This window comes from Empidonax traillii, unplaced genomic scaffold (genome assembly GCF_003031625.1).
Source record: "Empidonax traillii isolate 1590-97213 ecotype Southwest subspecies unplaced genomic scaffold, ASM303162v1 scaffold832:size729604, whole genome shotgun sequence".
Classification (NCBI taxonomy): Eukaryota; Metazoa; Chordata; class Aves; order Passeriformes; family Tyrannidae; genus Empidonax; species Empidonax traillii.
In genome coordinates, this window is record NW_020956025.1 from 311,379 (window position 1) to 336,622 (window position 25,244).

General features: G+C 42.4%; 1 protein-coding gene across 5 annotated transcripts in view; it reads left to right on the forward strand.

Annotated features, from left to right (window-relative positions):
* Positions 1 to 9,953: 9,953 nt before the first annotated feature.
* TANC2 (tetratricopeptide repeat, ankyrin repeat and coiled-coil containing 2) overlaps positions 9,954 to 25,244 on the forward strand; it is a 173,931-nt gene continuing 158,640 nt past the window's right edge. For all 5 annotated transcript variants that reach the window (XM_027902017.1, XM_027902018.1, XM_027902020.1 and 2 more), the window contains exons 1-2: positions 9,954 to 10,019; positions 17,151 to 17,252. In XM_027902017.1, the coding sequence (XP_027757818.1) occupies positions 17,186 to 17,252 (67 nt within the window). In that variant the 5' untranslated portion in view covers positions 9,954 to 10,019; positions 17,151 to 17,185. The remainder of the gene's footprint in view (positions 10,020 to 17,150; positions 17,253 to 25,244) is intronic.

Below are 25,244 nucleotides of genomic sequence, written 5' to 3' on the forward strand. Positions count from 1 at the left end.
AAGTGGGCTTTGTAGAGGGAATTCCTGCTTTCTGGACCACCTGAGGTTCTGGAGGGGCCAGCAAATCCTGGAGGAGAGGATCCAGTCGGCATAATCCACTTGGATTTTCAACAGTTTCATCCCAAGTTTTTCACCAAAGACATTTTAAGAAAAGCTGAGTGGGCACAGCATGAGAGAGTCTTGTCATGGAGAGTAATGGGCTAAGGTGGAAATGAGGAGAGAAATAAATGCTCAGCTGTCACGGCAGAGGGATGTCACCTGGAGAATTTGGCACCAGGCCCTGAAGGATCCTGCTAATTAATGGGCTCAAACACGAGGAGGGCTGGAGGTGATACAGGCTCAGTGCAGTAAAACCAAGGGATGGCTGAAGAGCTGCAGAAGGGCCTTAAGTCTTTAATTACTGATTAAAACAGTGAATGAAATGCAACATAGATAAATCTTAAGTGCTGCATGTGCTGGAAAAACAAGTGCAAGTTCTAGAAAATTAGGGTTTTAAACTGACTGTTACTGCTCAGCAGAGGATCTTGGGATTATGACTAGTGGAGCCATGGAAACATCAGCTCAGAGCTTGGCAGCTCTGAAATCTAAACAAAACAAAGGAATCTCAGTGAGAAATGTTGGGGATTAATAGGGAAGAAGTAGTGAATAACTCAAAGCATCGTGGAGACTTTTGGAATGGCCGCTTCCTGAAGACTGTGAGAGTTGGTTGGCTCATTTTCTAGAAGATATTTTAGAGCTGGGGAAGACTTAGAGCAGGGCAAGGATGATCAGAGATGTGGAATGACTTATGTGGAAGAGGAGTGATGGAGGAGAGAGGAACTGTGTACAGCAGGGGAAAGAGTTGTGTTTTAAAACCAGAGTAAACAAAGTGCAGATTTGAAGTGAAATGTAGGTACATACCGTGTGTATCTCTCAGAATGATGCAATACACCCTTTAAATCACTGCTGAAAGTAAGGCTGTGCCACTTTTCTTGGGGTTTTTTTTAGTATCTGTCTCCTGTTCTTGCCTTGGCTCTGTTCCTGGGAGGTGCCCCTGAGCTGGGGAGCTGCTTCACTCGTGGGTTAAGGAGGGATTTGTTCTTTGGGTCTTGTGATCTGTAAAGGTTAACGTGTTAAATGAACACATCACACAGCTGGGCACTGGGGGATTGGGAATATTGCTTTAATAGCCAGGGCCCAAAAGCCAACAACAGAGTCCTTCCTCCTTCGCCTTCCCTGTGTGTGTTTATACAACATAAAAGCTCTCTGTGGTAGCTGAGGAAATATGCCTTTTTTTGGACTTGTGTTAAGACTGTTCTGAAGTGCTTTCTGCAGTATTGTTTGCATTATTTGGCTTTAAAAGCAGTAAACTTTGGAAAATGTGATATCCATACTCGATTGAGATTTAAGATAATCCAATCTATCCACAACACTGTGAACATTAAACTATTTTTCATGTTTCAGACTCATTCCTCTTAAAGAAAAAAAGCCTTCCTGATATGGATGGTGATAGAGGCACAGCATTTGCTGCATTTGCTGTAACACATCTTGATGCCAGAAATGTTTTCCTGCAGAACTTGCCTGAGGAAATTTTGAGACCATTGTTTCTTAATAGACATTGTTCCAGAGCGTAATAAAGGTGAATCAGAGATTTTGGCTTTGTTAGCTGGAGCCAAGGGGTGAGACTGGTGCTGCTGTTTGGGGCTAAGACCAAAGTGGGAATTAAACCAAAGGGGGTTCCTCAAGCCCTGAGTTCTCCCTGCTCTGGAATAAGAATTTGGGTGGAATTGGGGTGTGTGTATGGATATAAGATGCAGTTACTGCTGTGGAATGTGGAATTCTGCTCTACAAAGAGAGTCTTGGTAACACTTCTGTGCTGATCCTCCTTCCAGGGCATGAGTAACGCAAGAGTGATGTTAGAGTAGTGTAAGGGTTAGTGATGCTGCCACAGGAGAAAGAAGATGTAAGTAAAGGTAAGATTTGGGTCTCCCTGCTCTCCCCAGCAAATCTACCTGATGGCTTTGGAGAGGAAACAAGTGTGAGTGGGTGTGGGTTATTCCTTGACTGGTCCTCTCAGTTCATGTATTCAGGTACTATAGGCTTCAGAAGAAAAACAAATCAGTTTTTTCTGCTGTTCCTTCTTTTTTTCCCTTGATTGTGCACCTTCTTCAATGCCAAGAAGAGGGTAGGATTTGGGATTTGCCTAAATGAACGAGGCCACGAATTATTGTTGATTATACATGCCAGTTGCAATGGTTTGTGTTCCAAATGGAGAGAAAAACATGCAGCCTCTCCATCTCTGGGAGGCATTTAGATTTCCTCCATATGACAGGCTATAGATAGTCGTTAAAAAAAAAATCAGATTGTTTTTATACTTATGCAACTTCATGAAGAAATCTCACCCTTCCCTGCTGGAGTTTTATTAAAGTTAAATGGGGGAGGGCGTGAAGGGCTTTGTCTCAAAACCAAACCAGTGCTGCAGTATCAGCTCTGCTGTGTTATCTTTAATTCTGATACACATTTCCCTTGTCTCTGGCCCTGAGTCATGGACAGAGCGCTTCCTGTCCCAAAATGAAGGGCAGCAGTGTCCCCAAGCATTCTGGGGCTGGAGTGACTCAGGAGAGCAGCAGAACTGCAGCATCACCAGCACCCACCTCCACTTGTGGGAAACACTGGAGGGAGCGAGCGGAGGAGGAGGAGGCAGGAGGGATGTGGGATATGGAACGAAGCAAGTTGCAGGTCAGGTTTCCCAAATGCTGCTGGGCCAGCCTGCTGAAGGGACTGAAGCACACCTGAGCCAAAGGCAATGCTCCTGAGGCCAACGTGTTTTGGTTTGCAGCTGGGAGAAGTTAAAGAGGCTGCTCGGTGTTCCAGCCAGCTCCTCAAGCCGTGGTGATGCAGTTTGCAGGAGTCACGCTGAAAGGAGCTCAGGCTGGGGTTTGGGAAGTGCCCAACTCACTTTGGTCCTCTCCCTGTGAGTATTTTCTGCCTATTACTGTTTTATCTCCTCGTGGCTCGAGTCCTTTATGGTCCCATAACAGTTTGCTTAAAGATTAGCTCGTTTCTCCAGTTAAAAGAATCTCACTGAGCTTTCAGCTCTCACTGCACAAAGCAGAGGAACCACAATTCTTCTTCTTACCAGAACTGTAACTCTTCATATCTCCATTTTTCCTGCCCAGTGCAGGATGAAACCAGATGCCCCCCTCCTTGCTTGTTTTTGGCTAAGGAGGACAGGATGGAATGGAGCTCATGTGTCCAACACTGGATTCTTTTGAAGCCAGTTATGTGCTGTAATTTCATTGCTCATACAATGGCTTCATTTATAACTTGTAATTTAAACACATTGTCTGAAGTAGTCAGGCCTATATTAAATATCACTTACATACATCATAAAAGATAAAAGGTGTATAAATAAGCCCTTTCCTTCAAGTACTTATTCCTCTGTGTGTTCTCTTGTTGGAAGGTTTGAAGAAGTGACTTGAAGCGGAATATCCACTTCTTCTGCCAAGTCCCAGTTTCCTTGCAAGGAATAGTTTGCCAGCTATCAAATAAATGAAAGTCAAATAAAACAAAGTCTTGCTTAAATCCTCCTTCCTTTGCTGTGTGTCACTCAGAGGTCTGAACTGTTAACAACACAAAAAACATTGTTCTTTTTATTCTAAGTGTGGATTCACAGATGAAAAATTCCTTTTTTTTTTTTTCTTCTTTCTGTCTTCCCCCTGTTTTAACTCAAAAGCCCAGGTTGTTTGTGTGTGTGTTAAACCTCGGTATTATTGATTTTGCTGAGTACAAGAAATGCTTGAGGAAGAACTTGTGACTACGCAATATGTTTGATTGACTTTGTATGGGGACACGTTCTTCTCCCTGAGAAAGCTGTCAGCAGGATGTCGCTTTTGTTTCATTCCACTGCAGATCATTCTGTCCTCTGGCAATATAAAAACGAATTCAAATAAAATATTCAAGCTACTTGTAGTATTTCTGTTAAAAAACCCCAAGACCCCTCTTTTTACCCTCTGCCTCCTTTAAAGATTCCTTTCTCCCCCCCTCCCATCCTGTTTCATTTTTCCCGTTTCTTCCCCCATCTGCACTTGCTTCTCTCTCCTGGTAATTGTTTTCATCTTCACACGTTTCCACATGGTGTATTTACAAAGGGGAAAACAGGCTGGGAAGAAGGGCTGTGTTTGAGTACTTGTTGCAGTTTCTGAAGGAGCAGAGAAAAGGTTTTTGACGTCCTTTGAAATTGTTTTTTTTTCCTGCAGGAGCTGGTTAAGGGGTTTTTGGAGTGGGTGTTTTATATCCTCAGGGGTTATTTTATATCCCCAGGGGTCATTTTACATCCTCAGAGGCTTCTGAGCTGAAAGAAGCCCAGTGGCAGCTACTGAGGTGCCTCCTGAGGTTGGGAGCAAGTTCCCTGCCTGGGCACGTGTCCTTTCAGGTAAAAAAAACACCAAAAAGCAGATCAACCCCAAAAACAGAGCAGAGGGGTGAGGGAATCTTTACCAGTCCATTCTGGAGCCATCTCCAGCCAGGCCCTGCCTGTTCCCAGCTGCTTCCCAACCTCCTTCCTTACCTGTCTGGCACAGCATCAGCAGTGGTGGTGGTGGTGTGTGGACACAGGGACCCCTTGGGATAAAGCTGTGATGCAAATGACACTCCTGAATCTTAAAAATTTCATCCTTAAATTTGTTAGAACCCCCCCAGGATGGTTTGCTTGGGTTGGAAGGAACCTTGGAAGATCATCTACTTCCAAACCCCTTCCGTGGGCAGGGACACCTTCCAGTAGACCCAGCTTGGGTTGCAAATGCTCCAGCAGTGTTATTGTGTTCAGTTCTTGCTGAAATCCCTGGCAAAGCTTTCAGCAGCATTGGGAAGATGGGAATAGGCATGGGATGTTCCAAAGGCCTGCTGTGTTTGATGCCCTTTCAGTGTCCGTGGTATCTGCTGGCCATGAAGTCTCCTCTTCCAGTTATTTACATCTGTGAGAAGTCAGAGCATTACAATGAGTCTCCTAACCCTGAATTACTCTGGAAGGACAATATTTTTCTTGGTTCATCCTTCCCCAGAACCCCATCATTTTCTGGTCACAAGGGCATGTTTGGGAGTCCAGAGCCCAGAGCAACTGGTTAATAAATAATGACCAATCTGAGATAGAGCAGAGGGGGTGAACAGACAGGTTGGGTTCAGTTATTAAAGCATGGGATGGAGTTCAGAGTTATTAAACATGGGATGGTAATTAAGAGGCTGAAGGAATGAGGGAGGTGAGGGGATGGGGAGCACCAGGCACTGCAACAACAAAGCAGCACGACAGCTCCTGGCCCCCCCAGGTCGCTGGGGAAAAGGTGGTAAATAAATAAGTTGATAAATTTTGATAAACGTTATTAAGATGCTGAAAAATGGGATCGTCCATTAATAGCTTGGAACTGTTTGTGGAGCAGAAAATATAGTGGGAGCTCCTTATAATTTTCATGTAAAACCAGGAGTCTTGAGTTGGTAAGGGCAGAATGGGAATATCATCTGGATTTAACACAAAGGGCAGTTTCTTTTCTTCTTTTTTTCTTTCTTTCCTTTTTTTTTCTTTTAGGCACATAGGCAAAAAACTCTTTAATTTAAAGCATGGCCAATTTTCTGATTTTTTTTTTTTTTCTCTTCTCTTTTCCATAATTCCATTGATGTCTGGATGCTTTCCCGTAGTTATTTAGACTGATGATCATGAAGAAACTGTTGCCAACTTAGAATATGGTAGAGTGGATTCTTGCTTAATACTGTTGAAAATCAGCCAAGATGTAGCTAATTCTGGACTGGAGTGATGTGTTGGAGGGTTTTATTTGTGCAGTTCTTGATTTATCAATGGTGTACGTTCCTGTGTAATGAACTGTGTAAGTACAGTCATTATGTATGGTAACATATGATTCAAATCTTACTTTTAATTAGAGAATATGAGGTTAAGAAGACAAGCTCTTTTATCAAGATGGAAACATGAGACTTGTTTTCCAGATTAGTCCTCAGTCAAATTAGGTCAGCCATATTTACATGACTGTAAATTTAAGGAATATTGCCATTTTTCTGATCTTTGTTACACGGCAGGCATCAGTAAAACACGTGTTTTGCTTAAAAATGAATTTATGTAAGATAGAACTGGAATAAAGACTATTTTTGTCAGTATGTATTTCGTTTCCAACGTATATGTATGTGCAAAGAATTTAAACTGTGATGTGATTTGATTTTAGAATACCATCCAAGCTTACTCAATTTATCAGATGAATACCAGCTGGTGCATCTGACAGCCAAAACTAGAAAAATAACCTCATTTAAAGATGGAAATCCCTATTCATGAGACCATTTCAGAGCCTTTGCTTTCCAGCAGGACTGGTTGAGCAGCATGTTCTGATCATTGGGGTAGTTTTGGTTTTCAGAGACAGATGGTCATTGTGTTTAATGTCTATGTATTAATGTTCTGTTGATAAAAGTATGAGTAAGTTGTTAATTTCTCTGGGAAAATATAATTAAACTGTTGAGATCAGGGGACGTGTGACCTGTGCTAGGCTTGGTTCAGAGGCTTCAGTCTCAATTAGCTTTGCAAAATCGCTGGGAATTTTCACCTGTTTGCCTCAGTCATGGGGGAGAAAAGGTTCCTTTGTTTAGAGTGGTTAGAGTGACAGGAAGGTGCTGAATTCTGACACCTAAAAGTGTTGACAACCCTGGGATCTTTTTTTTTTTTTTTTCATAAACCATTCTTACCTGTTGCAATTATCTCTGTATGAATTAGGAGCCCTCCTTTCAAGCAGTCACTCAGCTGGCTTCGATTTTACGCCTTCTTGGTGCACTCATGCCCTGGGATATTTAGAAATGGGAGTTTAACTCGCAAGCCATAACCTCATATATTTAACAAAATACAGGAAAAGCTCTTTTTAAGGAGTAGTTGAAGGCAAATGTGATGTTACAGGGGTGGTAAATGTGTGTCTTTTTGCTGTTTTTTCACTTTGGTTGTTTTTAACACGTTCTACTGCAGAAGAATTCAGTAGTTATTGCCTACACAGGTGTATAAGCAAGAAATTATTTGAGACCTCAGGCCTGCAGGTCTTTGTGTCTGAGCTACTTAACTCCTCTTCTGAGCGTGCTGAACCTTCATTCTTGTATTTCTTAAGTGTTTGCTCACTTGGCTTGGGTGACATTATTACTGACTTGTGCTTTTTGATGGCATTTCTTTGTTCTCTTAACACTGGAAATTATGTCACGAGGGCTCCATTCACAAATGGTGTGTGTGTGGGGGGGAAAAGGTCCCAAATGCAGAGAGTTATCAAAAAGCTTTTCCAAGTGGATGGATTTCTGGTACAGTGGGAAGGTAAACACGGCGTAGGAACTGTGCAGTTGGGTCGATATTTCTCTGGGCTGAGGGTTGTTCCAAAGAAAAGAAATCAGCTGGGTGCAAAGTTGGATGCAAAGGGATCTGTGGGTGAAGTGTTTTCCTGCTCTTCTCTATCACAGAAGGGCCTCCTGACATTCTCAGTGGGTTTTGTTTCTGGTTGTGCTGTCCCTGGCATAAGTTACCTGATTCTATTGTTAAAAGCAGTCCTTAAACTGGGTTTTTTTATTGTGGAATTCAGGAATATTCCTATTCCTCGGTCCCGTTTGGCATTTGCAAGCCTGGATGGCAACTGGATGTCGCTGGCTGGCAATTCCTCGTCGGATTTGCACGGGCAGAAGTCCCAGTTGGCAGCAGTTGGCTCCTTCACTGATGGGCAGAGGCAGGAGGAGTCTGGAGCCCCAGAAAATCGTGCAGTTGGCAGGACAGGGACTGTTTGTGCCCAACTCCCACCTTGTGTGGGGAGGAAACCAGCGCAGCAGAGTCACTCGCTGGGTTGGGAGGTAAAAGAGTTAAGATGTAAGGACTGTTCCCTTCTCCCTGCCAACTCCAAGAGAACTTGGAAAAACAATGCTGATATGATGAAAAGGACTAATTTTATTTTTTTTTAAAAGATGTTTATTATGACTTGCAGCCATACCACAGCCCAGAGGTTTTAACCCCACCCCCCCCCCAAACTCTGCAGAAACACTGAGGGAATGTTGCTCGTGATTGAAACACACCCGTTGAGATTTATGTGTTTAATCAAGAGGGAATAATTCTAAAATTGATTCTCCCCTGCCCCCAAAACTGTTTGTGTATTAGTCTAAATGTATTTGTTGTGATACAGCATGTCAGGATTTATAACTTTCATACAGTTCAATAGCGGAATTTCCAAATATAATTAGAGGGTTAAAGGCATTTAAGGAATAAAAGCACTTTAATGACATTCAGCTTTTATTGACAACCCGCTAATATCTGCTGCATTCACATAAAGATTTCTAATGTAATCCTGGGAGCAGATGAAAGCTCTGCTGTTGAAAAGCTCAGTGCAGATTCATCAGATCCGCTCTGGGAATGCAGATGGGGAGCTCTGAGCAGAGATGATGGGGCTGCAGCTCCCCCAGCTCAGGCCAGTGCTGCTCTTTGTTTTACAGGGTATCACATTAAGAGGTGGAGTAAGGAGGTAGATGGCAGCAGACTGGAGACGTTCATAAGGAGTTATTTTTAGTTGTTCCGGGAATGTTTTCGGTTTTCCAAAAACTGTAACGTTGCTGCTTTTGAAAGGAAGAATTTCACTCGCTCACCTGAGGTGTTTGCAAGCACCTGATTCGTGACCAGTTAAAAGAACTGTGGAGAAAGCTGAGTGTTATAAGATTCTTTTTTTCTTTTCTCTATTTAGTATCTAAAATATATATATGTATTTTTTAGAATCACAGAATCCTAGAGTGGTTTGGGTGAGAAGGGACCTTCAAGACCATCCAGTGCCACCCCCTCCTCCTTCCTGGAGGAGGAACATCCCCCCTGTTCAGGCTGTGGCATGAGCTGTGTGTCCATTCCTATCCCAGGGAATGGCTGTGCTGCTCTCTGGCTCTTCAGTTATTTTTCCACAGAAGGGAAAAGTGGAAGGCAGGGAGATAATTGGCAGCCCTGAGGAAGCGAGATGGGATCACTCCATGAATTTATGGAATGTCTTACAGTTTTATATACGAAATTATTCATACAAGACCACTGGAGAAGTTGCTGTTATGGTTGTAGGAGCGCTGTGAATCCCAAATAAAGCTGTCATTTACTTCTCAGCACCCTCTTGCAGTAGCATAAAAAAGCTCACTGAAGTGGCTGAGCAATTATTCTGCTTTGCTTTAAATTTGCAAATTTAAGGTGGCCTCAGTGTGCTTGGATTTTTTTTTTTTTGGGTGTTTGTTTGTTTGATGACAAATGAGATGTGTCTGCATTTCCTTCTATTTGCTGGTTCTCAAATGAGATTTCTGAGACAGTGGATTGGTGGAGGCTGTAAGACAACATCGTCAGCACAAATAAAACACAGGCTGGGAATAAAATAGCTGCTCTGGTCTTTTTCAATAAGTTACAAGATACATTTCTCGTGGCTTTTTGTTGATGAACTTGTTCTAAGTATGTGATGACAGAGCAGAGGGCCAAGTATTGAACCCTTGATTTAGTGCTGGATCTCTCTTGGGAGTTGTGTTTGTGTAAGGATTGAGTTTAAGAAAAAAAAAAACAGTTGCAGGATTTTAACAGGAGAACTTGCTGGGATGAAGGGAAATACTTGGAATTAACATACTACTCGTTAAGTAGTGTATTATGTGATGTGTGTCAAAGGGAAATTTATCTGCTTTTCTTCTCCTCCTGGCTGAAAAGTGGTGAGAGGGAAGAGGGAAGTGACTGAAATTGGTATTGATTAACAGATTTAAGAGCAGGAGCATTCACTTTTTTAATGGTTAGGCTAAAGAGCAGGGGCTGCCTGATGCTTACACAATAATCCTGTGGGAAACTGGTGGGTTTGTTCCTGGGATGGGATCATTGTAGCTCAGTGCATGAGACCAGTGTGGGGCACAGAGGGTGCTGACAAGATGCTGCTAAATTCTCTCGTGGTTTTTTTTTTTATGTCTTTCAGGACTTGCAGTGAATGGAGGAGGACACTTTTTACTAGAGATTTAACTCATCTAAACATATCAAGGTAGGAGAATTTTTTTCCTTCTTCCAGTCCCAGTTTTCTTTTCAGGAGTTACTGAGTTGTTTAAATACAATTCCAGTTGTCTTCTGTTGTTTCTTTGTTGATTTGTGATCACCTGGAATTGGAACGTGGAGCAGGAGGGGCATTGTCTTCCTGTATCAGTTTTACTGATTTTTATCCTGATTGTTTCTGTATTTAGAGAAAAAGATGTAGGGGTTTTCACATATTAGTGTTTGATCATTCTCTGTCTTTCCCTGCTGGAGGTGATCAACAGGAAAACAGATGTAATAAAACCACATGTGGGATTTTATGTTGTTGAGTTCGTTCTGACTAAAATATTGATACTTTTCCATAGACAAAATGTATTATAGGGACATTGTATTCTATGGAGATGTACTTCAAGGCTTTTTTTATATAGAATCCAAAATAATCTGTGTTCAGAGAAAAACTCCAGTGCTTGCCAATGGTTTGAACTTGACTTCTATATTGAATATCCTTGAGACTTGGGCAGCTTTGCAGAACAGGCTTAACAGCAGCTCCTTGAGTAGGTCTGTATTTAAGATGTATTTTTGATTATTTAAAAACTAAGAAAAAAATTCAGATTTCCTTTGATGTGTAAGTAGTGAAGTGCTGTAACATTTCCCAACACTTTATACATTGCCTAGTTTTTTGTTTTCATTTTTTCTGTCACACCAGTGCATCTCCAAAAGTAACTGCAGATTGAAGGGAGCCTCGAACAGAATGTGCAGTTTGGAGCTGGTGTGGTTTTGACTGATGGGTTTTTGGCTGCTCTGTGTCTTTGCCAAAAGTTGAAATGCAAGAATCTCGCTGCACTTCAGTCTTGTGGTGGCTTTTTGGGGCAGAATCAGCCTTGTTGGTCCTGGCAGAGCGAGGGTTGTTGATTCCAGCTGTAGGAAGTGCCTTAAAATTCCTCCCAAGGCAGTTTAATTAGACTCAAACTTGTGCAGGATTGTGCCACGTTTTATTTCAAGCTTGAGTACCTGTTCACGTGGTTGTTGGTGGAGGCAGCTACTGATAATATTTACAGCCAAATCAATGGTTTTAGTTGTTATGGGCAGCACAGAAGGCACTAAAAGCCCTGCAGAGGAGTTGCTGCCAGTGAGGTGATGGCATTCCTAACTCCTGTGTGGTTATCATTGTTCTCCAAGGCTCCATAATTGACATTGGATATGGAGACTGGAAGTGTCCCAAAGGGAATTGTCTGTATCATTAATCCAGAATTAGAAACCGGGTTATGCAAAATGACAGAGCCCTGTTCAAAATTAAATTTCCTTAATTTCAAGGTCACCACATTTGCATGTTGAAGAGAGAACTGGTTCTGACTTTTGACTTTCTCCTCGTGAGTGATTCTTTCTGTAGAGTTTCTGATCTTACTTTTAAGTAGGTGGTAAATCCCAACACTTAAATAAAAAGTGTAGCTGGATCAAATCCTTTTTCTCAGAAGGGTGAGTTCAGACTTGGAGAATTAAGGTTGCAGAGTGTATTAGTTGGTATTCTGTGGTTGGCAGGGTTATCTGCTGATTATTGTTGTTGAGAGTGGTGAGTTCCTCTGAACTCAGGGTGAGTCATGAACTGTCTGTCGGTGGCATCTCTCCTGGAGCAGTTGTGCTTTTGTCCTCCAGCCTTCTTGCTCCAAGTATGACTGTTCCAGACAAAAGGAAAAACAATCCCCTGTTAGCAGAGGATGAGGAACTCGAGCCTGCACAGAGCTGAGGGGTGAAGGACTGCACCTTTCTGGTGGTGTCCTCCTGCCTCCCTGGCTGAGCTTATTTGCCCTCTGGAAGTGCTGTTTTCCAAGCACAGCACCAAAATGAGCTGTTCCTCAGACTAAACTGTGTGGGTTTTCATAATAACAGTGCTTGTCTCCTTCCTCTGGGGCTCTAACTGTATAAAAATTACCTCTGAACACGAACCCCACGGACTTAAAGTGCTCTTAATCACCACAGACTCATCAAGAAATAGGTTTGGCCACATTCCCCTTCGGGCTCTTGTTGGGAACTCCCCAAAACATGGGACTGTTACCACGTTATGCTCTCAGAATTGCTTTTTAACTGGAGCATTAACAGCTGCTTCATTTGATAAAATGAAAGTGGGGATTGAAGCAGCTTCCTGGTGAAACGTGGATTTTCCAGTGGGGATGCTGTTGGGTGTTTTATGGATGGATGTTCATGTATTTCCATCAAAGGCTGTTGGAGAAGGCAAAGAAAGCGGGGGCATATCAGGAGGACAGGGGAGAGCACGAGTTCCAGGGGACAGTGCAGGATCTGTAGGAAAGACAGTCAAGATGCCTCCAGGTATTTGAGGACCTGGAGGGGATGGTCATGTCAAGCCCCCCATCACAATTATTAGTCTTCAGGCTTTTGTGAGGGAACAAACATCAAACAATTCGTTTTTGTTCCCATTCACCAGTCCTAAAGCCTATTAGTTTAAAGAACTCCGTTTAATAAACTCTTAATTGCTTAAAGACCTCTAATTGGTAGGGTTTAGTCCTTTTTGCTTCCTTTGTTGGTTTCCTATTTCCAAATAATCCTCGAAGTTCTTGGCATGCTTGCTAGGTCACAACAATGCTGATTTCATTCCTGAAGTTCCTGGAAATATTTCATCTCTTAAATTTTGCTCCTGTGTGTTTCAAGCACTCACGGACCCAGCTCACAAATACGTATTTCCTTTGGCTTCAGTGTTGTTGTGATCAGTTATTCCCACTCCTGTGGTGAGTCAGAGTGTTCTGGGAGGCCAAGTTTAATGGATTTGATCGTTGTGGAGTTCAGGGAGCCTCTGCCAGACCCTGATGGCTCTCAGTGATGCCGTGTGACAGTGCCAGTCCTCCTGTCAGCAGAGCGTGGCTTGAAATGTTCTCTAGTCCCCGTCATCCTCTTGAATTTCACCACAGTTTAAAACGAGAGTTCGGGTTAAACTCTGAATAATTAATTGGAGGAGCATGAGAAGTTTCAGTCTGGCAGCAGTTACAGGCAAATGTAAACAGATTTTTGTACAATATGGGTTATATGTGGAAAGCCAAACTCTTGTTGTGTGTTTTCCTTTCATTTTTGCAATTCCTTTCATCTTGTGATAATTAGCTTTATAAATCTGTCACTTGTATTAAAAAAAAAAAAAAAAAGGTCCTTGTTACCTCTTCCTTCCTGAAGCTTGACTGCTCTTTGAAAGCGGTTCGCTAATTTATGAAAGGTTAGATTTTCTGTTCACAAAAATGTTAATTTAGGCTTTACACGTTGTTAAATCCTGAAAACTAACATTCAGAAAGGTTCCCTTTTTTTGGCATCTTAATATTAAGATACTTATTATGCACACTTATTAATTTCTGCTGTGGTGAGTTCAGCTTTGTTCATGAAGAGAGAGGATCTTGTGCTCCCAGAAACCTTTGAGGTAGAATATTTTATGAGTAATGAGATTTTCTGTTATTTTGCATAATAGTATAGTTTCTCTCAAAGGACTTTTGTTTGTTTGTTTGGGTGTTTTTTTGTGTTTTTGTTTTTTTTGTGTGTGTTTTTGGGGTTTTTTTTTGTCTTTGTTTTTTTTTAGAAAAACACATAAGGAATCATTCCTTTAAAAAACTTTTTTTCCATCATTCTTTTTGGGAATCGAGGGAAGGTTTACTGAGGGAATGTGATGCCTCAGGATCTTCTGAGGTGGACAAAGGAGATGAATGAAGGAATGAGCAGTGGGATTCTCTATGAGAAACGTGTTTTGCTAACACTTTACCGTAATGATTTGAGAATTTTTGACTCCATAGTGCTCATAAACTTCTGCTGAATATTATGAAGGCCCTGGAAGCAAACTGTGTCTTTAATTTGCTGCTGCCTGACCCAGACAGGGAGCTAATGGGATCCCTTGGGCTGGCACAGAGGTGTTCCTGTGCACAGGCTTGGCCTTCACTCTTCAACCACAAATTAATATCTGAAGAGGCAGCTGCCAGAACTGTTGAACCACCTCCAGTTTGGCAATATTGGCGCTTTTTTTGTTGTTTTTAAGTTGTCCATTTCACCCTCTGAGTTAAAGCTCTGCAGTGCCTGAGCTCGGGCTGTGCTGCTGAAATTTGGGAGCGTCGTTGTGAAGCACAGGCAAGCCTGGTTGGGCTTTCTCCTGGCTAAAATTTCCAATCTGTTGCTTTTAAATTGTTCAGAACACCATGTTTCCAGTGGCTTTATTTCCTACCAAAGCCTGTCCCTTGTGTGTTTTTTTCACTAGGGGGGTGAGAAAGGAACTGAAAACTTTAAAAGGGAAATAAAATTCTTAAGAAATGTGCTTTTCACGTATGACTTGTTGCATTCCCTTCCTCCTTTTGTAGTCAGAAACTTGTGGAAAAAACCCAGGGTTCTAATCTGAGGATATACATTTAATAGCTTCTCAAATTAACGTGCACAAAACTTGCCAGCAGTGGCTCAGCGATATTTGTCCGACTCACTGGACATCAAACACTCTTTTGAACAAGAGCTTAGCTTTGCTAATCAGCTTTCTATAAAGAAATAATTTTATTTTTAGTGAGGTGATCAGAGAAGAGGAAAATACAGGGGATCTGGCTTTCTACTGGCGGTACATGGGCAAAAACAACAAAAAAAAAATTGCTTTGATTTTGCAATTCCGTGTCTGACAGACAATCTCTCTCTCTATAAAAAGAAGCCAAACCGACTTCTGTGGGCTGTAATAATGTGTAGCCACCCAAAACGTGAAGTGGTTTTTGCAGCCTGTCTACAAACTCTGTCTTAAAATTAAGAAAACAAAGCAATAGGCCTTAGTCATCCCCGAGGATTTAACGAGATGTCACAGATTTGTTGGGGCTTAGTGCTCAGTGTAAGGTTGCAGTGTTCAATCTGCCTTTACTTTCCCCCTTACCTTTGGTTTTTTTTTTTTCCCCCCTCATCATATTTTAATGCTCCAGAAACTGCTGTAGATTGTGTATTTCGTTGAAATTTAGATTTTTTTATTAGAGGATAAAACAGCACGTGGCAGAGTGTCTGGACATAAAGCAGAAGATTTCTCGAGCTGTTTGTCCTACAAGGACATGATAGGGATTGTACCTTTTTATTCACCTGCTGATGCTGTTTGGAGAGTTGTGTTCACACGAGTCTTCATTAGGTTTGGTCCAGTCACAAATGAGAAGATGAGTTACCAATAAAGTGTGGTAGCTCTTGGTTGCCCGAATTGATGACAGTTATCCCGTGGCAGTGGAGATGTGAAGGATCCCCATCAGATTCCTGCAGCTTTTGCTTCTGCTGGCACAGGGAATTAACCTGGGCTGGGAGATGCACTGAGGAGCTTGCTGGGGGGTGAAAAAAGGCCTGATCCAGCTCCTCCTAATACTGTAATTCTGATTGCTGTTTGATCCTTCTAATTCCACCAACTAATATGAGCAACAGAATTTTTAATTTAGAGTGCTTATTCTTGAATGTTATTTCTGGCTTAGTGAACAGAGGAAGAGCTGTGACCACGTTTGCTCAAAAGCCAAAAAAAAAAAAAAAAAAAGGACGTGGTTGTGCATGAAAATGGAAACCAGCAGCTGGTTTTGGTCACCTGTTGAACCTGCTACTCTGTGATGTGAAAATCTTACTCAGGATTTAAGTGTAGTGAGTGCTTACACTCAGAGTACCTCAACATGGTGTGTAGGATGCAATGAGAAACCACGTCAGGAGCTGCTGCTAAACAGAAATCATAGAATCAGGGTGGTTTGGGTTGGAAAGGACCTTCAAAATCGTCTTGTCCCACCCCTTGCCATGGGCAGGGACAACCTCCCACTAGACCAGGTTATTCAGAGCCCCATCCAAAAGGCTTTTCTTTCCATCTCCCACCTGGGATGCTTCAGAGGGGACCCAAACTTCCTTTAGGAGCCCTGAGAAGGAACCTAAACACCAGCTCCTTGTATTTTGGTGGACCAGGTGATGCTCAGGTGATTCATAGATGCAAATGAAATTCCGGTTTTGCATTTTGTGTTTGATATTCATCCGTGCATGAATCCATTCATGCACACAGACAGCCCCTGAGATCTGTTAGTCAGAGCTGATAAGTGAGTGGGATCTTGTGGAAGTCGGGACAGGCTGGAGTTGCTGTCACCCCTCTCTGCTGCCTGGGGTTTGGGATGTGTGTGCTCCGGAATGCTGGTGTCTCTCTGTGAATAAATCACATTAAAAGGACTTTCAGTGGCTTGAAATATACATAGAAAGCTCTTTGAACTGGGTATTATCGTATAAATAGACTTGTAAATATCAGATAAATGAAGAAACTCAAGATGGCATTTACTGAGCAATCCTCCAAGAGGAACCTAATATTGTACAGGGGGAAAATGTCATTATTTATTTCTACAAGATGAATGTGTTGCCTTGTGACTGTGGAAGATCATGTGTACAATAGAAGGAAAATTGTGGTTTATTGTATGTCCTGATCAAAGGCTCTTTACAATCCTTTTGGTCTGGTTTGGAGCTGCTTTTGTTGGAGGTGTTTTGATGCTTTACCTGCTTTAATAAGTGGCTGTTCCCCAGCACAGGCTGTCACTGTGCCTGGTGATCCCAGACACTCTTTTATCTCCAGCAGCACTCAGACAACCTTTTTCTTTTCCTTTTTTTTTTTTTTTTTTTTTTCCCAAGACATACAGAGCAAGGAGAATATAGGGATAATGTTTCTGTTTGATTTTTTGCATCAGTTCCTCTGGGTTCGAGTGACTTGTCTCCTCGTGGCAGTTTGTTCAACTCACAGAAGAATTTGACAGCCAAACCAGCAGGATTGATTTCCTGAGCAACAGGAAGGGCAGCAGCTCCTTCTGATGGGTTTGGCTTTAACAGAGGTGGGAAATGGAGGCAGTTCGCAAAACGCTGAGTCTTTCCCCCTTCAGCGTGATGATAATTCAGTTAAACTATTTGACAGAAGAGGCAGGTGCTGGAAACAGCCTGGGCAGCTGAGAACAAACTGAACCAGTGGGCTTTATGTGGATGTTGATTTTTATTGTTAGAGGCTGTATTGGCAAAGTAGTTTTTCATCACTTTAAGCTTTCCACTTGGTTTTAACTCTTTTTTTTTTAACCGCTTCTCCATAACCCGTTTCCTGTTGTCCAAATCTGAGCGGGTTTTTTTATGACCTTCTGTCCATCTGTTCTGCTTTTTGCAGCGTTTGGGATACACCAAGTGGCACGGGCTCTCACCATGTTTCGAAACAGTCTCAAGATGCTTCTCACAGGAGGGAAGTCGAACCGCAAAAACAGGTCCAGTGGTAAGTGACCGTCACCTGCTCGCGTGTGGGACAGGGACAGCTCTGCAACCAGCCCTTTTCAGGGCTGCTTTGGGCTTTCTTCTTGTTAACGAGCACGTGGGACTCAGTGGATGATCCTTTAGGCTCCAAACATCATCACACCTCATCTTAATACCTGTGATTTTAATGGTTGAAAATATAGGTGTAACTGGGGAGGTAAGAGGTAGGGAAAAGCAAGGAGTAAACAAACGCCAACAAACAGCGTGTTTCAGTTGTGGAAAATAAGAAAATAAGGAAACAACTTCTTTTTCCCCCCCTCTTAAAATGCCTGTGATAACTTGGGGCGGTGAAATCTGCTTTATTACCGACCAGACTGGTGATGGCAGCAGCAATTCCTTTTATTTGTTTTTTTTTTTTTTTTTCTTTAGATTTTTAAACAGGAGGGAGAGAGAGGTGGAATCAAAAGAGTAATTGCCCAAATTTGGTCATCATTTCTGTCGGTCTCCTTTCTCCACCATCCCAGGAAAGGAGTTTACAATTAGTGCTGGTTGATGTGGCTTGGCCCGTTTGATCCGTGATGGAGATTGGGGGAGACCGTGACTGCGAAGCAAAACATTACAAAAATATTGATAGGCTTGAAAAAAACGTTTTTATTTAACTTTGGTGGTTATTTCCAAAAATGGAGCGTTGGCAGGGTAAGAGCTTTTAATTAGATCTTTCATTTTGATTTTTTTTGGTTTTGTTTTGTTTTGAAGCCATCTGGCAGCACATTTTAAATATTTTGGGATACAGTGTTTATTTGTGCTCGTGCATCTGTGTAAATAGTGCATATTGGATGTTCCTTGGGAAACCACGAGTGAGGATGTGGAGACATCCTCAGTGGAAATTCAGTGGAAAAAGGGGCTGTTTTCCTTTGGGTGAAGGTAGTTATTGTGTGTTTCACACATTGCCAGAATTTGTCCCCTGCTTATAACATGTGATGGGAGTTCTGGGTGTCTTGGTTGATGCTGAAGACAGAGGTGGTGGGGTTTCCTTACTCATATATTGAAAAATAACATGGCAGAATTTAACAGATGAGGTTTCTTATAATGCCTGATGACTGCACTGTATGTTTAATTTATTACAATTCTGCCTTTGAAATAAAGTTGCTTTATTGAGAATTCTGTTTGACAGTCTTCAGGGCAGGAGAGGGAGTAGGAAAAGGAGATGATCAGGTTTGTTATGTTAACAGTGACTAAATGGAAAACATCCCTCCACTGGAAAACAATTTTTCAGATAAGCCATCAAGCTATAACAGGACATTAGATGAATTGATTGCTGCGTAGATTTTAAAAAAATAAATATATTGAATTCTGTATTTCTTTGCAACACAGTAAGAAAAAAAAATCTTTAAATCTTCCACATACACTTCTGTGTTGCATGCAGCATTATAAGCCTAAAATTCGCTTTATTTGCTTTGCAGTTCTGGCAAACTGCAAATTTGATACTTTAGGAGCAGATAAAAAAGGAGAGAGAACTTACCTGATAGTACACAAAAGGCATTTGTCACACAAAAGGACCTTGAGGAATCTCCCACCTCCTGGAATAAATTCTAGAATGATTTGAGTTGGAAAAAAGCTTAAAGATGATCCAGTGCTACCACTTAAAGATGATCCAGTGCCACCCCCTGCCACGGGCAGGGACATCTTCCACTATCCCAGGTTGTTCCAACCTGCCCTTGGACACTTCCAGGGATCCAGGGGCAGCCACAGCTTCTCTGGGCAACCTGTGCCAGGGCCTGCCTACCCTCACAGTAAATGTACCTGTCTGAAATCGGGATCCAGGTGTTTAATTCTCTTTAACTCCTTAATTTTCACGTGGGCAGGGCAGACCTTCAGGTGCTTCCACCACTGTTGCCTTCGCTGGTTGGATTTTCCGTGGGGACACCGAGGGGTTTGGGACTTTCCCTCGTTCAGGTGCTTTAAAAAGATGGGGTATTAATTGGCATTTTGAGTTTATTTGTCATTGCAGTGACTTAGAATGTTCTTTAGAAGCTAGCAATGAAGCCTCCCCGATGGTTTTGGGGCTCTGGTTTGCCCCGTGGCCTCAGAGCTACGCCCGTCTCTGAGAACTGGGAATAAACTCCCAAGTCCCGAGTTCTGTGTTGGGAAAAATCGATCTGGTGGAGGTTTCAGGTGTGACTGAAAAGGAAAATTCACCTGCCACGTGCTGAGTTGAGGTTCTGTGGGGGGGTGATGGCCCACCCGGCTGTCTCGGGATGAAATGTGTGTGTGTGTGTGTCTTCATTTCCTGCATCCCAGTGTGGGAATAAAACCTTTTGAAGCAGGTTAAAGGTATTGTGTTCTTTTCTTGGGGGGATCCAAAGGGAACACAGTGGCCCTTTGAAATTGCTGTGCTTTGCTGTGCCTTTCATTTGCAGTAGCAGTTCCCAAACAGGGGCAGTGGAGTCAAGCTAACAATCCCGAGGTGCTGTGATGTGGTTTCGATCATTCTCCCTGATTAAAAGAACACTGGTAGTGGTAGCAGTAAAATGCCTTCTTATTATTATTCCTCCTTCAGAAACTGCTGAGCAAATTCTCTAAGAACTGTGGTTAGCATTTATTTCGACTCAGCCAAGGGTGGGTTTTCCCCTTTTGCTACTCGATGGTGTTGTGGTCCAGGAACACACAAAATATTTATGTAAGAGGAATACAATTACATACGTCTGAACATACAGTTGCATGCAGCAATGCCAATTAAAATAAATGAGTTTCCACTGCAGCATCAGGCTGTGTAGTGCCCTGTGGTTAATTCTGGGTGTCCTTCCAGAGCTCCACTCCTGGGGGTTTCATGATGCTGAGCTCTCAGTCCACGTGTGCGAGCACATATTTAATCTCCTGTCGTAACAGAAATTCTCCTGTGACTCAAGGGCACTCAGGATGGTTTACAGTAATGCCTTGAGGACACATTATGCCTGCAATAGTGTTTTGATTAGGCTGTATTTCCTTCTGACATAAATGGATATTCCACAAAGCTGCCAGACAGCGTCTGCAGCGCTGAAATGGGAGCTGAGCGGAGTTACAGATTACCTTGTTTTTTTCCAGTGTAAATTAATTTAGGGAGATGCAGACATACGAGTTTTCTCTGACTCATGTTTGTATCCAGAGTTGTATTTATGTAGGATATGTCTGTGTTAGAGTGTCAAAGGACTGTGCTTTGCTCCATCCTGTTATTCCTTCTGGCTGAAAATCCAGCAGGATGATTGTGGCCAGGGCAGGCAGAAACCAGGCAGAAACACCTTCTCACTGCTGCTTCTCAGAGTGTTTGAGGCTTCTTTCCCCCCTCACTGAGCCATTCCAGGGCAGTTCTGTTCTCTGAATCCATATTCTGGAAGGCTCTCTGTTTTCATTTGTTTATCAAGGACCTGTCTCATGTTTATCTGCAGTTTTCTTGCTTGTTCTAATCGTTCCTTGCTCTGGGTGTGTATTCCAGTAGTGCACATCACAGTATTGCACTCATGGATCCACTCCAGGATCCTATTAGGGAAATAAGCCCATGTAATGGATCCAATCATTCCACCTATTACAGTTATCCTGGTTCTTTTACAAGCAGATGGACTATTTCCTTCTTCCATTATCACATTAAATTAATACCACTGTAAGACTTCAGATTCCCTTCAAAAACCTGGTGAAATTCAGCTGCAAGACTGCAGGTTTTGTTTGGTTTTATATTTCTCTTCACTTTGTGAGGTGTAAGCCCAGGAATTTGTGCCTTTTATTTCTGGCAGAGGCTGAGAGAGGTTTTAAAGTAATTTTTTTTTTTTTTTTTTTTGCATGTTAAATTTATCTGAGGCATGTAATCCTCAGCCCAAAGGGCCTGCTTTTCTCTTCTGAGTTAGTTAGGAATTATATCTTGCTTGTTCTTAACGATAAAATGCACAGTTTTTATCTGGAGCTTCCCAGCCAGGAGCCTGCCTGTCATTCAGAGTATTTTTGGTGCAGGGATTTTTAAAACCTGTTCTTCTTTCCTGGTTCACAGAAGACCCAATTACTTCTCACTTCCAATGTATTTATAGGGCCTTTTGGAACCTGCCACTTTATATTTTAATTCCAGGACTGAAAGAGCCCCTGTCAAATGCTCTTCTCCTTTGATTCCTGCCTTTGGAAGATAAAAAAGCATTTCTGTGAAGGTCTCATTACTGCTTGGCCAGAACTCCAGGCACTTTCTCATCCATCTGATCTCTTTTGGAGGTCTGAGGATAATTTTTGCCCCAAAAGAGTTGGAGGGTCACAATTGCTTTTTCGATTCCATTTCTGAAAGAAATTGCTGAGTGATGAGATCCAGCTGGTGGGCCCTACAGATGTCAGGTAACTTCATTTAAGGAGGTGTTAAAAGTGAGGTACTTTTCTGATACTCAAAAGTATCATGGCACGGAATCCCAAATGTATCCACAGAACAATAACTCAGACTTTTTTTTCGTCACAGAGTTTGCTGGGTTTCCATAAATCCATTTTTAAACAAGTCTCTCGAGCGTGTTGACAGATCCTCTGACCACAGGGAAGTTTGTCCTTGAGTTTGTTAAGCACGAACTGGCCCTTCCTGAAAGTTTGTTTTGTGTTTCTGTAGTTTAACGTGTTCCTTCTGAAGCAGGCACTGGATGGGGAAGATGTGTGTGTACAGGCTCAGGGTTTGCTGCTTTCTATTTGCATTTATTTGGTCAGAATCTGTCTTGTTCATAAACCAGACTATCTTCCCAGACAAATACAAGATGCTTGGTCAATAAAGCTTCTGCTTCTCTCCTGCAACTGCTGTCTTAGTGGGAATTTTAGCAGCCTGTATTATCCTAATATGTATTTATTTCCTTCTGATTCACAAACGCTCCTTTTTATTTTAATGACAACACCACAGATACAACCTAACTTGCTTTATAGCTCATAAATAATTCTTATTGGACTGGTCTGCTCAGTCTTCTGTGTTCATAATTTTTTTATTAAGTGACTCAGCCATTCTCCCCTGTTTATCAACCTGTGCTGGTTTATGCTCCTGTGTGAGGAGCAGGGGCTCATCCACCTCTGTCAGCCCACATTTCCACCCAGCAGCTCCTCCCCAGCTGCAAGAACACCTGTGGGGACTGGGACCACCTCCCTCCTGGTCTGAGGGAGACACCCATGGGTGCCCTTCACCCTCCTCTTGTGTTTCCACAGCCCTCAAAGTGACTTCGTTACCTGTCCCACCACTCAGGGAGTTTTGTTCCCACATCCTCTTCGTGGCTTTCTTCACCCTGCTGAGGTTTAATTTATTTCCTTGTTTCTTTATCTCTTGTGCTTTCACCAATCCCAGATGTTCAGAGAGGCATTTGTTGTCCCTTTCTCGGGGTTGCCCAATTCCATCTCGTGGTGCTGAGTGATATTCTTAAATAATTTGTATATGCAAGGTTTTTCAGAGCCGTATTTCAAGCTTCCTCCTTTCTTTTTGACCTTCCCCTTCTAACTTCCCTAACTGTGGTACATTTATAAAACCCCTTTTATTTTTGCTTTACAGTGTGTCTTGCCTCCTTTTTTTAAAACCATTTCGCCTCACCGGATTACTGCATTTTACTGCATTATTTCTACACTCTGGAATATTTCAATTTACATTTTCTTTCAGTTAAATCTTGAATACTCATAATCTTGTAGTTTTCCTCAGTTTCCTCCCAGTTTTTTGGCTTTATTTTCTGTGGAGGAATTGTCAGAGCGCCGTGTTTCTTAATGTCTGGTTTTTTATGATGGAGCAGGGTCTCCCTGTCTCTGAAATGCTTTTCACCATGAGGCTTAAATTTTGGGACCTTCTAAATCACTGTTCCCCACTTAGGTTGTTCTGTTCTCTTAAAAAAAATGTGTGAAATGCAGATGTATCAGATATATTTACTGCTTGAATACAGATGCAGCTCTCACTTAGTTCCCCCCTTTCTACTAAAGTAGCCTGAAACCAAGATTAAAACGTTATTTCCTTTTTACCTTTCCCAGAAGAAAAGGCATGAATTCATCTTCACACTCTGTCCCACTTGCTCAAATAGGTTAGATTGTAAAATTAGGCACGTAAGTTTGGGGAGGTGAGAGGAAAATATTCAGTGTATTTCTGCTGTGCTGATGGTTTTACTTGTTTCAGAGGGGTGAAAAGGAGAGGAAGGCAGGCCCTGGGTGTTCTACAGGATCCAGCTGCTAGGAGATGCTTCTGTTTTCCCAATATCTCATTTCAATCCCTGCATCCCCAAACAGTCCTCTTCCCTCAGCCGTCCACATGGGATTTTTCAGGCATATTCCTATTTGCTGGTTTTTATCCAAGATTTATCTCTAGGTCAGTGATTCCTTTCTCAGCTTCTTCTGTATCAGCCATAATCCTCCTCAAACCCTCCCTTCATCAGCAGCTCTCCAGATCTGATTGCTGAGATTAATGCCCCCAAGTCTCCTGGAAATGCAGGGGCTGATTTGTCCTCCTGCTCCGTTGCAGAGCCATCTCCCTTCTGCTGTCCTGGTGTTGCTCAGAGCTTTTAACCACCAGAGACTTTCTTTGAGGGAGAAGGAAAAAGGCCTTTAAACCAGTGTCGTGGTTTTGCCAACCAGCCCATCCCTGGGACTGAGGATGGTTTTATCCAGGAATATTTCCGGGCAAAAAGGCCAATCAAAAGTCCAGTAACGCCTTTGCTAATTACATCTTCAAGAAAACGGAAGAGAAGGTTGTTGGCACAGTTAAAATTAATAGCAACAGCCATGTAGGGGAGAGGAATAGCGGGCCCGAGCAGGGCCAGACTCCCTCCTCCCCCGGCTTGGACCGGGGTGGGGGGAGCAGGTGCAGCACTGAAGTTCTCCCTTCTCTCTAGTGAGAGAGTGAAAAAAAAAAAGTTTAAAAAACGAACTGCTTGGACAAAAACCGCTGTGGAAGAATTCCAGCCGAAAGATAACGGAGCTTCCAAAGTCGAAGCTGGTAGCTGAAGCTGCAGCAAGAAAAGTAAAATGCAAAAGGGGGGAGGCTTGTTTCCCCCTGCTTTTTTGCTCTCTCTCCTCAGCAGGGAAAAGACTGAAAAGTAATCCCTGCTACTTATAAAAGTTTGTTAGAATAAGGAGACTCCCCATGCTGTAGATGTACCAAAGAGAACCGAAACTTCATGAAAAGGACTGAAGTGAGGCAAAGTCCTAGTGGAGATTTGTGACCCTGAGAGAAACCTGTGCTGAAGCAGTGACGACTCAGGTGGGATACTGAAATCCGTGTGTGGATCTATACTGCTGTTGAAAATGTTGTAACTCTAAGAAATCTCATGCTGGAGCGAGACGGCCCATGTGAGATGTTGGAATCCGTGCGTGTGTGGATTCGTACTAAACCCATGCCGAGAAGTCTATCAAGGACTGTTCTCCCATGGGGAGGGACCTCCATAGGGAAACAGGGGTGAACTCTTAGACCATTATCCCCTGTAACCCTGTGGAAGAAGATCCATAGTAAGCAAGTGTCCCCTTGCAAGCCTATGGAAGAAAAACCCTTCGGGACCTGAGTAACCTCCAACCTTCGGTCTTAGCCCAGGAGGGGGGTAAGCCCAGCCCTGGAAGCCAACACAGAGCGAAAAGGAAAGAGAAGAAGTTCCAACTGCAATGAAAGTGCTGCTGCTACTGAAGATCTATTACTAGAGAGAGAAAACTGGAACTCCAGAGATACAGAATAAGACTACTTCTTCTCCTTGGACTAGTAAAAAAGAAAAAAAGTATTTCTATAAATATATAACATTTCAACTTGAATAAAAATTATTATAGATATAGTTCTTTATTTTTTATTTATTAGTAATTTTTATTTTACTAGTAATAAATGTATATACTATTTTACCCCAAATCCTGTCTCTCTTTTGTCTGCAAAAACTTACTCTCAACTAATAATAATTATGTGAGGGGTAAAAAACAAAATTGACCCAAAACAAAACCACAACAACCGGTCCTTTCCTTGGGCATCCGTTGTGCAAACCCCAGGGAATGGATTCCTGAGCTGGAAGGGCTCTGGGATGGTGGTGTT